The 13,864-nt window shown below is 36.9% G+C and overlaps 1 protein-coding gene across 1 annotated transcript in view; it reads left to right on the forward strand.

Annotated features, from left to right (window-relative positions):
* The window catches only part of aux (cyclin-G-associated kinase), a 487,932-nt gene that overhangs the window by 143,529 nt on the left and 330,539 nt on the right, over positions 1-13,864 (forward strand). The window contains exon 9 of the mRNA XM_067136097.2: positions 2,468-2,822. Within this exon, the coding sequence (XP_066992198.2) occupies positions 2,468-2,822 (355 nt within the window). The remainder of the gene's footprint in view (positions 1-2,467; positions 2,823-13,864) is intronic.

Raw genomic sequence — 13,864 nt, forward strand, 5'->3', positions numbered from 1 at the left:
CCCAAATCACGTCGTCATCAGTAAAGACAACTGCACTGAGTTCACCTGATATTTTCTTATTGCTCTTCATTATATTTTCCATAATTGTGGTAAATAGTGGCGACAGTACACTTCTCTGTTGGACTCCACTCTTTGTCCGGAACCATGATGAATGCCCCTCTCCATGTCGCACGCAGCTGATACACTTCTTGTACAGCATCTAGATTTTCGTTATCAATCCTTCAGGAACATTCCTCTTTCTCAAGCAGTGCCAGATCTTCTCTCTTGCAACACTGTCAAATGCCTTTTCAATGTCAAGGATGACCATGATCAGGTTCTTGTATTTCTCCCAGTGTTTTTCCATTAGCACTCGAGCACTGAAGATAAGGTCTACAGTTGAACTGTTTCTTCTGAAGCCATACTGTTCTTCTTCCAGCTGTGGTTCTATGATGGATCGTAATCTTTGTTCTATGATTTACTCAAGAATTTTTAACCCATGTGGCAGGTCCTTAGATCCATTCAACAGATGACCTGTCTGATTTCACTTTCCTTTCTTCCTATGTTACCATTTTCATCTTCTAGTGCTTTTATCGAGACTACTGGTTTCCTTTTACCTTTGACTATGTTGTATTATAGTTTCATATTGCCTTTGCTGTCTTCATCCAATTTCTGAGTGAATGTTTCCCAACTTTCTTCTTGAACTATCCTTTTGATCAGCTTCTTCTCTCAGTATACCTGTTCAAGGTCTCTGATCTCTGCTTCATTCCTCCTCATTCATGATGTTATTTTCTCTCGATTCCTAGCTTTCCATGATGCATTATTTTCTCTGATAGCCGCTTTGACCCTTTCATTCCACCATGAAGTTTCCTTCACCATCTGTTTGAATAATACAGAGTAGCTTTTTTACTTCTTGCAGTCAGCATTTTGCAAGTTTCAGTACAGAGAGCAAATGTGAATTTAATGTCTTGCAATCTTGGTAGCATTTTATGCTCTATTATGATTGTCTATACAGCAGAATTTCTTCTTGATGTTTTGGTTGTTGATGTGCGGCTAGTAGTCTAACAGTCATGTCACAAGTTTTAAGCAGAGGTTTTAACTTCAAGTTTATCTCTGTAAAAATGGTGTGAAGGTGGTTTTGTGTTGATGCTACAGTAAAATGTTGAGACATAATTTAAAAGAAGCAAGAAATGTTAATTTCTTAAACAAGTTTTGGAGATCGAAACTGACTTTCAACCTATTAGGTTGTGTTTCGTACATTTAGTATGTGTTGAAGAGATGTTAAGTACAGAACAAAAATGGCCAACCAGACACCAGTGGGATCCGAACCCACAACCTCCCGATATTGCCACCATAGCTCAATTGGTAGAGCAACTGACGCGAAATCGGGAGGTTGTGGGTTCGGATCCCACTGGTGTCTGGTTGGCCATTTTTGTTCTGTACTTAACATCTCTTCAACATGTATTAAATGTACGTAACACAACCTAATAGGTTGAAAGTCGGTTTTGATTACAATGCGGTCGTGAAAATTCAATATTCAAGTTTTGGAGAGTTCTTTCTGCCTCTTTTGTTAATTATTTGCTTACTTTAATATTAATAATAAAAATTTAATTCTGAAGGAGGAATGCAACAGCAGTAACTACTACTTTACTTTCCCTAGAATGAAAAGTGCAACGTGCAGGAGAAGTAGAAGAGTGAAATATGAAAGATAAAATTTGAACAAGGAATAAAGAAAATTATCTGTGGGAGCATTAATGCAACATTATTTTCTCTATTAATTTGAATATATGTTTATATAAATCAGAAAAAAAGGATAGAAACATACACAGGATTTGTTTGATTTTATAATCAAAGAGGTATTTGTTCCCTTTCCAGTGAATTTAATTTTGATACTGCTTTCTTGGTATGTATAAAATTGTTCTAGGTTCTGGAAGTAGTAAAGAAAGAAAGAAAGAAAGGAAGAAAGAACTTTTTTATATAAATAATTTAGTTTTTTGAGTTTTGGTGAATACCTATTATGCACTTCTAACGGAATTACCATGTACAGTGTAATTCACGGTATTAAAAGAGGAATTTCTGGAGTTGGATCTCTTCTTTTCCTGTGATTATGTGACCATATTGTATGTGTTTCCTAGCTTCTTTTCTCTCTTATAACTTTCAAATCACTCAGCCTCTTTTCTGAAAGATTAAAGTGATTATATAATTTGAGTAGTAATTATTTGATATATCCCCTGAATCAATATTAATCATCAAATACAATTCAGGACATTGGGATGACTATTATATGGTTAGTTTGAAATATGAAAGGAAATATAGAGAGAAGAGACAAGGTTTTATATTACATTCGTAGCTATGGGTATGAATTACAGATTTCATTTTTTTATGTATAAAAAAAGAGCATTTGAAAAGAGTGTTTTATTTACAATTTAGGTGACTGTGCAATTTTTGTTATATTTTTCTTGTCATTATATGGCTTACAATTTGTTCACAGCCCACACTGTCAATTCTGTTGGTGCTCCTACAACCAACCACACTTCTAGTGAACCTTCAGTTGATCCGTATAAACCACCACAACGCCCTCCTCCACGCCCCCCTTGCTCTCCCCACATGGAGCCTCCTTCGAGACCAGCTCCACCACCACCTAGACCTGCACCAGTTAACCAACCACCGCCTCGACCTGCTCCTGCCCATCAACAACCACCACCCCACCAGCAACATCAACCCCATCAGCAACAATTGGCAACTTCTGGAGGTGGAGGTTTGTTCTCTTCACTTCGTGGGGGTGCTGGCAGCTTTCTCAAAAACCTCAAGGATACTTCAAGCAAAGTAATGCAGACTGTACAGCAGTGAGTATAGATATTTCTCTTTTTTTCAAGATTGAACAGTTTAAATAGGAGACCGCTTTTAGGAATTTTGATGTTACCAGCCTGAATTATTTTAAATAAATCTTTCTTCTGTTCTTTTAAATCAAAGTTATCAGTTTAGTAAACAATTTGTTACAGAGGTGTTTTCAGTGTATAATTCTCTATTTCATGTCTGAGTAAAGATGAAAAGAGTTAATAGCCAAGCAATATGCTTAGTAACATTTTTACCAATCTGTCCATCGAGCGAGTTGCTGTGCGGTTTTGGTCACACAGCTTTCAGCTTGCATTTGGGAGATAGTGGGTTCGAACCCTACTGTTTGCAGCCCTGAAGATGGTTTTCCATTTTTTTCCCCATTTTCACACCAGACAAATGTTTGGGCTGTACCTGAATTAAGGACATGGTCGCTTCCTTCCCAATCTTAGCCTTTCTTATTCCATCGTTGGTGCGACATAAAACACATTGTAGAAAAATATAGTCTGTCCTTGCTATTGTTTGAGTAATATGGCAGCTTGAAAACAAAACTAGCTGCAGAATTCCCCAAAATTTCAAGATATTTTGACATATTGAGCCTCTGTTTTTGCCAGTAATTTATGTCCATTTCTTGAATTAAAAAAGAAAACATTAAAGGTCATTGAAAAATCAGTATTTCTTGATGACAATCCCAGTGTTCTCCCCAGAAAGTTTCGTCAGCCAGGTGGCAGGAATAAGTAGCTGGCTGGGGAATACTAGGTAAAAAAATTAATATTATGAAATTTAAATGTATTCCCCTCAGGGCATTAACAATATCAGACAGATAAACATTAACTGTAAAATGGAACTATTTTAGTGTTATTATCACGAACAAGACATAGCAGAGTATTTTGAACTTCTAATATTCTACTGCTCGTTCATAATCGTGTAACACCAGCACTTATCACTCGGTTGCTGTGGAGTGCCATACGGGTTTACGACGTTATGTGGAATCGAGTGCTCGCATGCGATTCCATGCCAATCCAGACAATGCACACACATGAATCAAGTTAAACCTTTAAACTCCGATGTAATTGATACAGTTATTCTGACGAAGATTTATTATTTAAACAAATGAATTTACAGTATTTAAATGTTAATTTGGAACACCCAATGACTCAAATATGTATTTATATATTGTAACTAGCACATATCTAGGTTATGTTAGCCGGGCAGTCTGTAAAAAGTCATTAAAGTCATTAAAAAGGTCCTAGGGAGAACACTGCAATCCTGTGGTGTAGGTGTATTATATCTATCTCTTGAGACTCATCATTCTTTTCCCATCTTCTCTCAAGATTATAAATCCTAGAATTAGGGCCAGAATGGGGTTTACTCAGCCTTGTAAGGGACTGTCTGATGTAATAAATAATTTATTTCAGCCAATGGACATAAATTACACTTAAATTTTAAATTATATAATTATGTTAAACAGAATTTTGTTAGGCCAATCTGCCTCTTAGTACAGGTCACAACATGATACATGTCGCAAGTCTCCTCGCACAATACATAAATACATTCCTTGTTCGTGGTGTGAAAGGTTTTGTTATTACGCACTCGGTGATGAAAACCATGTGTAGCTACTCTAGTCACTATGTGCGTAAGTTCATAGTCTGCCTTCATCCAGTCCGTACTAGTCATGGTGGTATAAAAAGTTTCCCATATTTCTCTCTTCTTGGCTTGAAGCTCTGCCTGTAGTTGGTTGACTGCAGCTGTAGATGAAAATACTAGTTCATATCGGACTTCTTATATGTAGAAAAGTTCTTTTGTGAGCTCATAACTTAGCCTTGATGGAGTAAATTTAGACAGGCAGCTTTTTTTGTGTAAATTGCTTTCACATTTTCTTGTCTTGAAGATATCTTTTGGTGAGATATTCCCATATCAGTTCTAGTCTGTACGTGATTATCGGTTATAGTTTTGCATGGAACGGCTTCATTGCCACTTCAACCAAATACTTGCGTAAAGTCAAGATGTCATTCATTGCTATTACTGCCACAGCCACTCTGTCCTTGATGTGTCTGGTATGAGTATTTCCTGATGTCTGTATTGTAATGCCTAGATATTTAAAGTTGCTTACGATTTGTATAGTTTCTCCTCTATTTTTATAGGAAATTTTCTCAGTTAATGCTGTTCTGCCTCCCTTGTGGAAAATCGTATGTACAATCTTCAATCGATTAATTCTGAATTTATTTTCCTCTGCCCAAATGTTAATCTTGTTGAAAGCATTCTGTAGTTTTGCGGGTGTTTTCAGTACAAGTACCATGTCATCTGCGTACATGTACATATTTACCTCGTTGCCTTTGTCCTGTATTTTGTGTATTAGGTCTGAGACTGCTGTATTGAACAGTGTAGGACTCAGTGGGACACCCTCTAACACTCCATTCATCTGCATTATCGGATTCGAGAGAGAGATGTTATCACTTAGAGTGATGTAATTATAAGCAAGAATGTTCTTGATGATGTTCATTAAAAGATTTGTATATCCTACTATGGTTCTCAGTTTTTCCCTGTTGACTAGGTCAAACTCTACGGTGAAGTCTACGAAAATCGTATAAAGTTTCCCCTTTGGGCGTCTTGTCATCAGTTACATTCTTTATCGCGTTCATTGTAGATTGACCTTGTCTAAAGCTGAATTGTTCTTCCGGTAATGCTTGGTCAACCTCTTCTGTCAATGTCGTTGTTAGCAACCTTGTGAAAATTTTAAATACATTGCTTTGCAAGGTAATCCCATGATATGAATCTAGGCAGCTGTTGTTTCCCTTTCCTTTATATACAGTATTACTCCACATTTACACTCCCGGTTTTTACGTTTTCCTGTCTTTTACAACATTTTTTGTTGGTCTCCTGAGATTTCCTGTGCTCACAATGTATTAAAATCCTCAAATTTACGTTTGCGACATTTTATGCTTCCCACCATTTACGCCACGACAGGCCATTCAAGAGGAATCAATTTGAGGTAAAATGGCATCGCAACTAACCTAAAATGCTTTGAGTAACCATGGCACGACGACCAAATCAAACAACCATGGTCTATAACAACTCTTAGAATTCTCAGTGTTGAACTTCCGCTTAACCAACGCAGCGCATTCTTTGATATCAGGTGTTTTCCACAACATCCTAAACCTTATTTTCAAATCCGACGTGTTGAATTAACTCTCTAAATCTCACATACACACGAACTTTCCACCATAATCCTGTGACGTTTGAATGCAAGTAAACAAACACCCAATATAAATTAAAACATGTATAATACCGCACATACATTATCTGGGTAATGGCAAATGCAAAGCCCAACAAAACTGCAAAGGAGGAGGAGATATTCAGGTTTTTGCTTTATTGCTAAGTACAGTATAAGCCACAAGAAGGAGACATCAAGTGATTCAGTGTTTGTCTTGCCCGAGTTTGTTTCATGGTTATTGTTTTACACTTGCATTTGTTGTTGGAGTTGTTAAAGTTATTGTTGCTGATTCGTCACATTTATTTTTGGTATGTTTTTTGTTCTTGTTATGTGAATCGAGCGGTCAAAGTGAATTGCCGCGATCTTCCTTTCTCATCGTGTGTATTTGTTAACCCTTCTTTGTTATTGCTTTATTGCTTTCCTGCTAATAATGGAAAAAAAAGAAGGAAAGAAAAACCTTCACTATGAATGAGAAAGTTCGAATATTAGAAAAAGTTGATTCGTACAGCAGAACACGTTTCATTGACACGCAAATTGCAGCTTCCTGTATCCACGCTGAAAACAATTGTGAAAAACAGAGGAAGCATTGCATCGAGTGCTTCAGAATGTGGACCAAATTCCAAGAAAAGGAAGGATGCGTCATACTGCAAATACGAGAAAATGGAAGAAATTGTAAAAAAATGGTTTTAAACTTCAAGAACCGTAGGCATTCCAATTGATGGTGTGCTCTTAAGGGAAAAGGCGCTTAAGGTGGCAAACATTCTTGGCATTGAAAATTTCAGTGCGTCCAATGGCTGGATCGACCGATTTAGGAAAAGGTATAACCTAACTGATAAAACTGTCTGTGGGGAATCTAATGCAGTTAGAGATGAAACTGTGGAAGAATGGATCGATAGAAGATTGCTGGAGCTAACCAAGGATTACGAACCCAGGAACATTTTTAACCTAGATGAAAATGGACTATTTTTCAATTTGTTGCCCAGCAAGGCTTTGGCATTCAAAGGAGATAAATGCCATGGTGGGAAACACAGCAAAATGAGGCTCACAGTGATGTTGGGAGCCATTGCTGATGGCTCTGAGAAGCTCCACCCCTATGTGATAGGGAAATCTAAAAAGCCTGTTGCTTCAAGAATATGCGATAATTACGTACTACCTACAATGCCAACCATAAAGCTTGGATGACCTCAGATCTTTTCCGACAGCAGTTAATTGCTCTGGATTAAAAAATGGGTGCGCAAAATAGGAAGTCCTTCTTTTCATCGATTGTTATCCTGCACATACCGTGGATGTTAATTTGAGGAATGTGCAATTAGAATTTCTGCCTGCTAAATGTACAAGCAAGCTACAACCAATGGATTTAGGGGTTATTCACTTCTTTCACTTTATAGGAAGAACCTGGTGCAGCGAATTTTATTCCTTATAGAGAAGGAAGAAGGAGGAGGCGGCCTGATGTATAGAGAATGTTGCAGTCAGACTGCACTACTGAAGATTTTCTTCGGATAGATGATTCTGTGATCACTGCAGAGGAAAGAAGTGTGGAGAAGTTGGTTGCTGAGAAACAGCAGCCAAGTCTCTCACCAGAGACAGTGATGAAGCAGAGGTAGAGAGTGAAGTGATGCCTTCCCAGTGCTGATGCAAGTGCAGCAGTGGATGTTTTACGTAGGTATCTGTCATTTATAGAGGGGGGGTGAAAATAATTTTCATAACCTTTATGAGCTTGAAAAACAAATAGAGGTCATAAGAAATAAGAGTGTAAAGAGAGATCGATTCTGGACTATTTTGGTAGGAAGCAGTGATTGTGTAGTTCTTCATCTCGAATAAATTTGTGTTAATGTTGTAAATACAGGTACAATAGTAGCAATTAAAATGTTCCATTCAGAGAAAATTTGCATCTTAGATAATTCTATAACCATTCTAAGAAAGTAACTACTGTGTATTAAAAGACTATATTTCACAAAATTTTAACCATCTACTGGTAACCTTCTCCTGGGCAAAGGATGAGCAGAATTACAAAGGCAGTGTAGTCAACAGTTAATACAGTACAGTAATTAACTTCGAAGTAAGTATAGTAAATCAATTGAGATTGAAATACTCCATAAATTAATAATATGCATTTGTGTAACATTTATCTCCTTTTCCAGAGCATTTTTATATATATCTGTACAAGTTGTTTCCCACGATTTACACTTTCCCCCTTTTACATTTCCCTCCCTTTTACACCAGTATTCCTTGGTCCCTTGAAAAGTGTAAAAGTGTATTTTGACTCTTCAATTCATATTATTAGTGAAACCAAAGTGAGTGGTATTTTAATATTACGGCATAAAATGGTGAAGATCATTGAAATAGTGATAAGGAACGAGTGTAGGTACTCACCATTCAGTAAATGTTACATCAAAAACAGCCTGTACTGGCATGTAACAGACATATGAATACAATGGGAGATTTAGGTTAGATTATAGAACTTTTGAGTATTTGCTTGATAGGATTGGTAATAGAACGTTCCACTGCATGGAATGAAGCATAACCTCAAAACAGCAGCTTCACATTGCTCTCCACGTGTTGGTAGTGATACACAGTATCATTGTGTTTCTCTAGTGCACTTCGCTCGGACACTCCAGCTATCCTTCAAAATCTTGGCTTATACCACCAGTAAACCAAGATGATGGTGGTAATGATCTATAACAACGTTAATTATATAGAAAAATGCAAGGGATCTGATATTTTGAAAAATGAAAGTATCGGCCAAAGAAAGAGAAAAACCACGAATGCGTGAAAATTAGACACCGGGCGAGTTGGCCGTGCGGCTAGGGACGTGCAGCTGTGAGCTTGCATCTGGGAGATAGTGGGTTTGAACCCTACTGTCGGCAACCCTGAAGATGGTTTTCCATGGTTTCCCATTTTTACATCAGGCAAATGCTGGGGCTGTACCTTAATTAAGGCCATGGCCGCTTCCTTCCCATTCCTAGGCCTTTCCTGTCCCATCGTCGCAATAAGACCTATCTGTATCGGTAAGACGTAAAGCAAATAGCAATAAAAAAAAAAAAATTAGAGACTCTCTTGGCCTTGCAACTTAATACTGTTGGGGTTGGAAAAGAAGAAGAGTTGAACAAAGGAGGTCAGAAGGGTAGATTAAAGTAAGGAGCCTGGCACAGGTAAGTGGCTCTCAACTTGGCTCATCTCAGTGTCCCGTGATCGCCAACCCACGCTCCCAAGTTGAGAGCCTTGGGACCCCTTTTAGTTGCCTTTTACGACAGGCAGGGAATAACGTGGCTGTTATTCTACTGCCCCACCAACAGGGGATAGTAAACCAAGATTTTGATAGTCCAACTTAACAGAGAACAAGGAGGGTTATAGTCTGCAAAAGGCTGCGAATAGTTGACACTTTAACTTGATCACATTCCGCAAACAAACTTTCTCTCACATTATTTTCACTTCTTTTATCCATTCTCATATGAATCAGTCACAACAGCGAAAATATCAAGTGAGCCTCTCGAACATGTGGATTAATAGTCGGTTGTAGTCAGGCACTAGCCTAATGCTAGCAACAAACCCAAACCAAGAACATATGCAACAGACCGAATCTAACCTCCATTTGTATCAGGTGACTAATGAACTAAAATATTAGTTAGTTTTATGAAATAGGGCCCAGATGATGATGATGATGATGATGATGTAATGGACTAGTATAAATTGGAAACAATTCTCTAATCCCTAGGTAAATAGTGGAAATATCGAACTCGAATTATTATTATTATTATTATTATTATTATTATTATTATTATTATTATTATTATTATTATTATTATTATTATTATTATTACTTCTTTTACTTTTATGACTTGTGAGGTGTGGCTATGAAGTTGTTTACATCTATTAGTATTGCACCATCCTGAGGGGATTTCTTTCTTGCATCCTATTGGGCGACCCAACAATTGCTCCGGCTATTTTCCCCTCATTCAACCATCACTTCCATGGATCATTAAATGGATCAATGCATTTAAAAAGAACGATGCTTAGTGTCGGTAGCTATGCTCGCTTCTAACATTCATTGAATAAACAGTATCCGCATCATAAAATTTAAGCGATATCGCAATCTTCATTTCTCATATCACATTTATCGATAGGATAATCCTTAAATTGCCACACGACACCTCTCAAGGATAATTAAAATGCATCTGTGAATAGTATTATTTTTACGTGAGGTCAACTGGGAGACCGCATTTCCTTTTTAATAAATTACCATCGATACCATCCATCCATCGGAATCAATATTAAGTTGTCCAAGTCCAATTATTCGAAGAAAAGAAAAGAAAAAAAGAAAAAAATTTTTTTTTATAAATTAATTAATTCAAAATCATCTATACCATAATGATATTAGCCTATCTTCAATAATAACTTCTAAATTGGAAAATCTATAATTTATTTCATGATTCTAGAATCATAAAAGAAAATCTGATAACATTTATTTACATCAATTATCTTCCTCCTTTCTATAATAAAAAATAAATAAATTTATTCTACCTACAATCTGATTCAACTGATCCTCTTGCACTTATTATCCGCTTCATTAAAAATAAAGAATAAATTCCCTTAATCACATAAATCGTAGTTACATATTCTATCTGTTGAAAATGTAGTTAAATATTGTCTGAAATTAATTATCTCATGATGATAATGACAATTACTTGATAAGCAGAAAAAAATTAATATGGGTTAAAAAAAATCTAAGTCCCTAAGCCTTAGTAAACTTCATAACAAATATGCTTAATCTGAGTCCATCAGCTCTTGTTTCTTTAAAAAAAAAAAATGCTTATTTTCGTCAATATTAAATTAATATTGTCACTATCTCATTTGTATCTTCCAACATTATAACGTCAGCAGTTGCAAGTAAGTTCCAAGTATATAACAGCTCAAAATAGCTATTTCAAATATATATCGATCATTAAATGAAAAATATTGGTCACTTTGACCATGTCATTTGGTTAAAATATTCAGATAACATCCTAAAATTAAATGTAGGTATCGTATAAAGAACAATTATTATCGTAGTTCAAATAGAAACTATACCTATCATGATTTATGGTTTCACCAATGTCCAATCAAGTATCATAAAATTCGTAGGAATGTATTTGGTAACCTATTTTATTTTATTGTGGTAGAGATTCAAATTATGAAGACAACAAGTTTCCCCTTACAGTAGAGTCTCGATTATCCGACCTAAACGGGACCTGGAGTACGTCGGATCACCGAAAATGTCGGATAATACAGAATAACTTCGAAAATGAACTGAAACAATCAGCAAGGCTATACTCTAGTACTAAAACAATGACATGTTTTACGGTACTCTGTTTATTGAATTATCAATTCAATTGTACAGTACATACAGTATTGAACGAAAACATTCCAGATGTCTTACGAAAGGAAACTTTTCTCCACAGATATTAAGCTGCCTAATGCCGTACCTTTTTTTCCACCGATCAAGCCACCCAGCACTGGCAGGAAAATTAGGGCCCCCTTCATTAAACCCCTTCTGGAAATACGCAGCCTTTTCCTGTAGAATGGGGCCAGATATTGGCAGGTCCTTCTCCCGGTGTTGAGATAACCAAATAAATAGTGCTTCACTTACTTTTTCGGACTCACATTTTTCATTTTTTCTCTGCTCTGGTAGAGCACCACTTTTAAATTTCTTCCCTCTGTTTTTTCCAGTCTGCCACAGTAACACATCCAACATCCATAATCTGGAGCCACATTTTGAAGAATTTCCCCTTTGTCCAGTCTCTTTAATGCACTCGTCTTCTATAGAAACAATCACTTTCTTCCATTTACTCGCTATACTCGCAGAGGATATGAAAACTAGAACATCCGCACCCAACCAATACTACAATGAACAATGACTGAAGACTCACTGCACCTGTCCTTGAGAAAAAAACTGTCCTACCGCCAGCGGTCAGGCCAGTGCTTGTCCCATAGTCGCACCCTCCACAGTGGGTGTGCCTGAATTTAGTCTCCACCAAAAGTTCAAATTAAGTCTACCAGTGTCGGATAACACGGAATGTCGGATAAGCGAAGGTCGGATGAGCGAGACTCTACTGTATTTATTTCTTATTTGGATATTTAATCTGAAGACAGTTTACAGTAACCCACATACGAAATCTACGATGTATTTCATTGTATTCATGTACAACTAACCCAATATATCTCGCATTACCATTTTAATATCTTGCCGCATATGTCAAACATCACCATTGGCCAGTAATACATCGTATTTACCACCAAAATTATCCATAAGCATATCTATCTCTCCATTTACCAATATTAATTACCATAATATCTCTTTATTCATTCCCATAAATATATCTCAGCTAATAATTATTCGTAAAACCACATCAACATGTCACTCAAATCCTAACTTCCCTACGTAAACATTTATCATTTCCAACTAGGCGGCAAATCGTCTTAACATATAATTAATGTACTGCAACGGTACATTTCTGGGTTAAGTTTCATTTGTAATACACATGAACACGTTATCTTGTAAATGAAACACATATATAAAATAAACACGTTAATATTTACTCGCATGTCATCGCGTCAGACTTCCAAGTGGATCCCACCTACCACGCAAGACCTGGACTGCCCTGAATAGAATCAGAACAGGACATGGTCGGTGCAGAGCCGCTCTCCATAAGTGGAAAAAGCTACCTAACCCAGACTGTGACTGCGGAGCTCCACACCAGACTGTTCGTCATATCGTCAGGGAATGTAGGATTCGAGCCTATCACGGTGATGAGGATGACTTCCTGCTGCTAACTCCGGATGCTGCACGCTGGATCGAAGAATTAGACATTCAATTGTGAAGCACAAGTTGCTTTGTTTCTCAGCTGTAAATATGTATATATGTATATTACTGATTATGTCTGTATAAGCCATACGCTAAATAATAATAGTAATCAGATCTAAGTTACTCAGAAATCAACTATCTTCTTTAAAACATTTCGTCTGGGATATGTCTCTTTGTATACGTTGTTTCAATCCCGTAATGGTTGAAAACATCACTTTAAATCTCTCCTTGTTCATTTATAAACATTCCTATACTATGACATTGATTATAAACTTTGCAAGAAATACCTACTCCCATAATGATAAATCAACTAGGATAATCTCATTGCAAAGATAGTATCGACTGAGATTTCATCACGAAGAACTCCGTAACAAGCAACATACCAATCTTCACTACAACTACTTAAATACTACATCTACGATACATTAGTCTCAAGATAATAAATTAATTCTTTGGAACTTAGCTTGCGGCTGCTGATGTTAGATGACTGGGTTTCGGCTCCGATGTTGTCATCTTAGGGCTGCGTAGAAAGTCCCCAACATCCGTTACGTCACCATCAGGTTGTAGTCTCAAAACCCCGGGTTAGCAGGAGCAGCTGGGCGGTCTACGTCGGAAAGTCTGCTCCATCTCCGATTTAGCCTCTCATGTTGTAGCCGTTAGTCATATGTGAAAGAAACATTTCCAATATGGCAATTAATATCACGTCCATATCCTTCAGAATGTTCTACAAAGAATCTAGATTATATTTCTGTTTCAGGTTATTATGTCAGAAATTCTATGTCAATTCCTTGTGACAGATTTTAACAGGTAAATTATCAAGTTAGCTTTAATTTTTTTTATCCAGCCAATCAACCTATAATACGTTAAATTTGACTTGGTATTTCGTAACGCATCCGGGAGATAGTAGGTTCGAATCCCACTATCGGCAGCCCTGAAAATGGTTTTCCGTGGTTTCCCATTTTCACACCAGGCAAATGCTGGGGCTGTACCTTAATTAA

This window comes from Anabrus simplex, chromosome 1, assembly GCF_040414725.1.
Source record: "Anabrus simplex isolate iqAnaSimp1 chromosome 1, ASM4041472v1, whole genome shotgun sequence".
NCBI classification, from domain to species: Eukaryota; Metazoa; Arthropoda; class Insecta; order Orthoptera; family Tettigoniidae; genus Anabrus; species Anabrus simplex.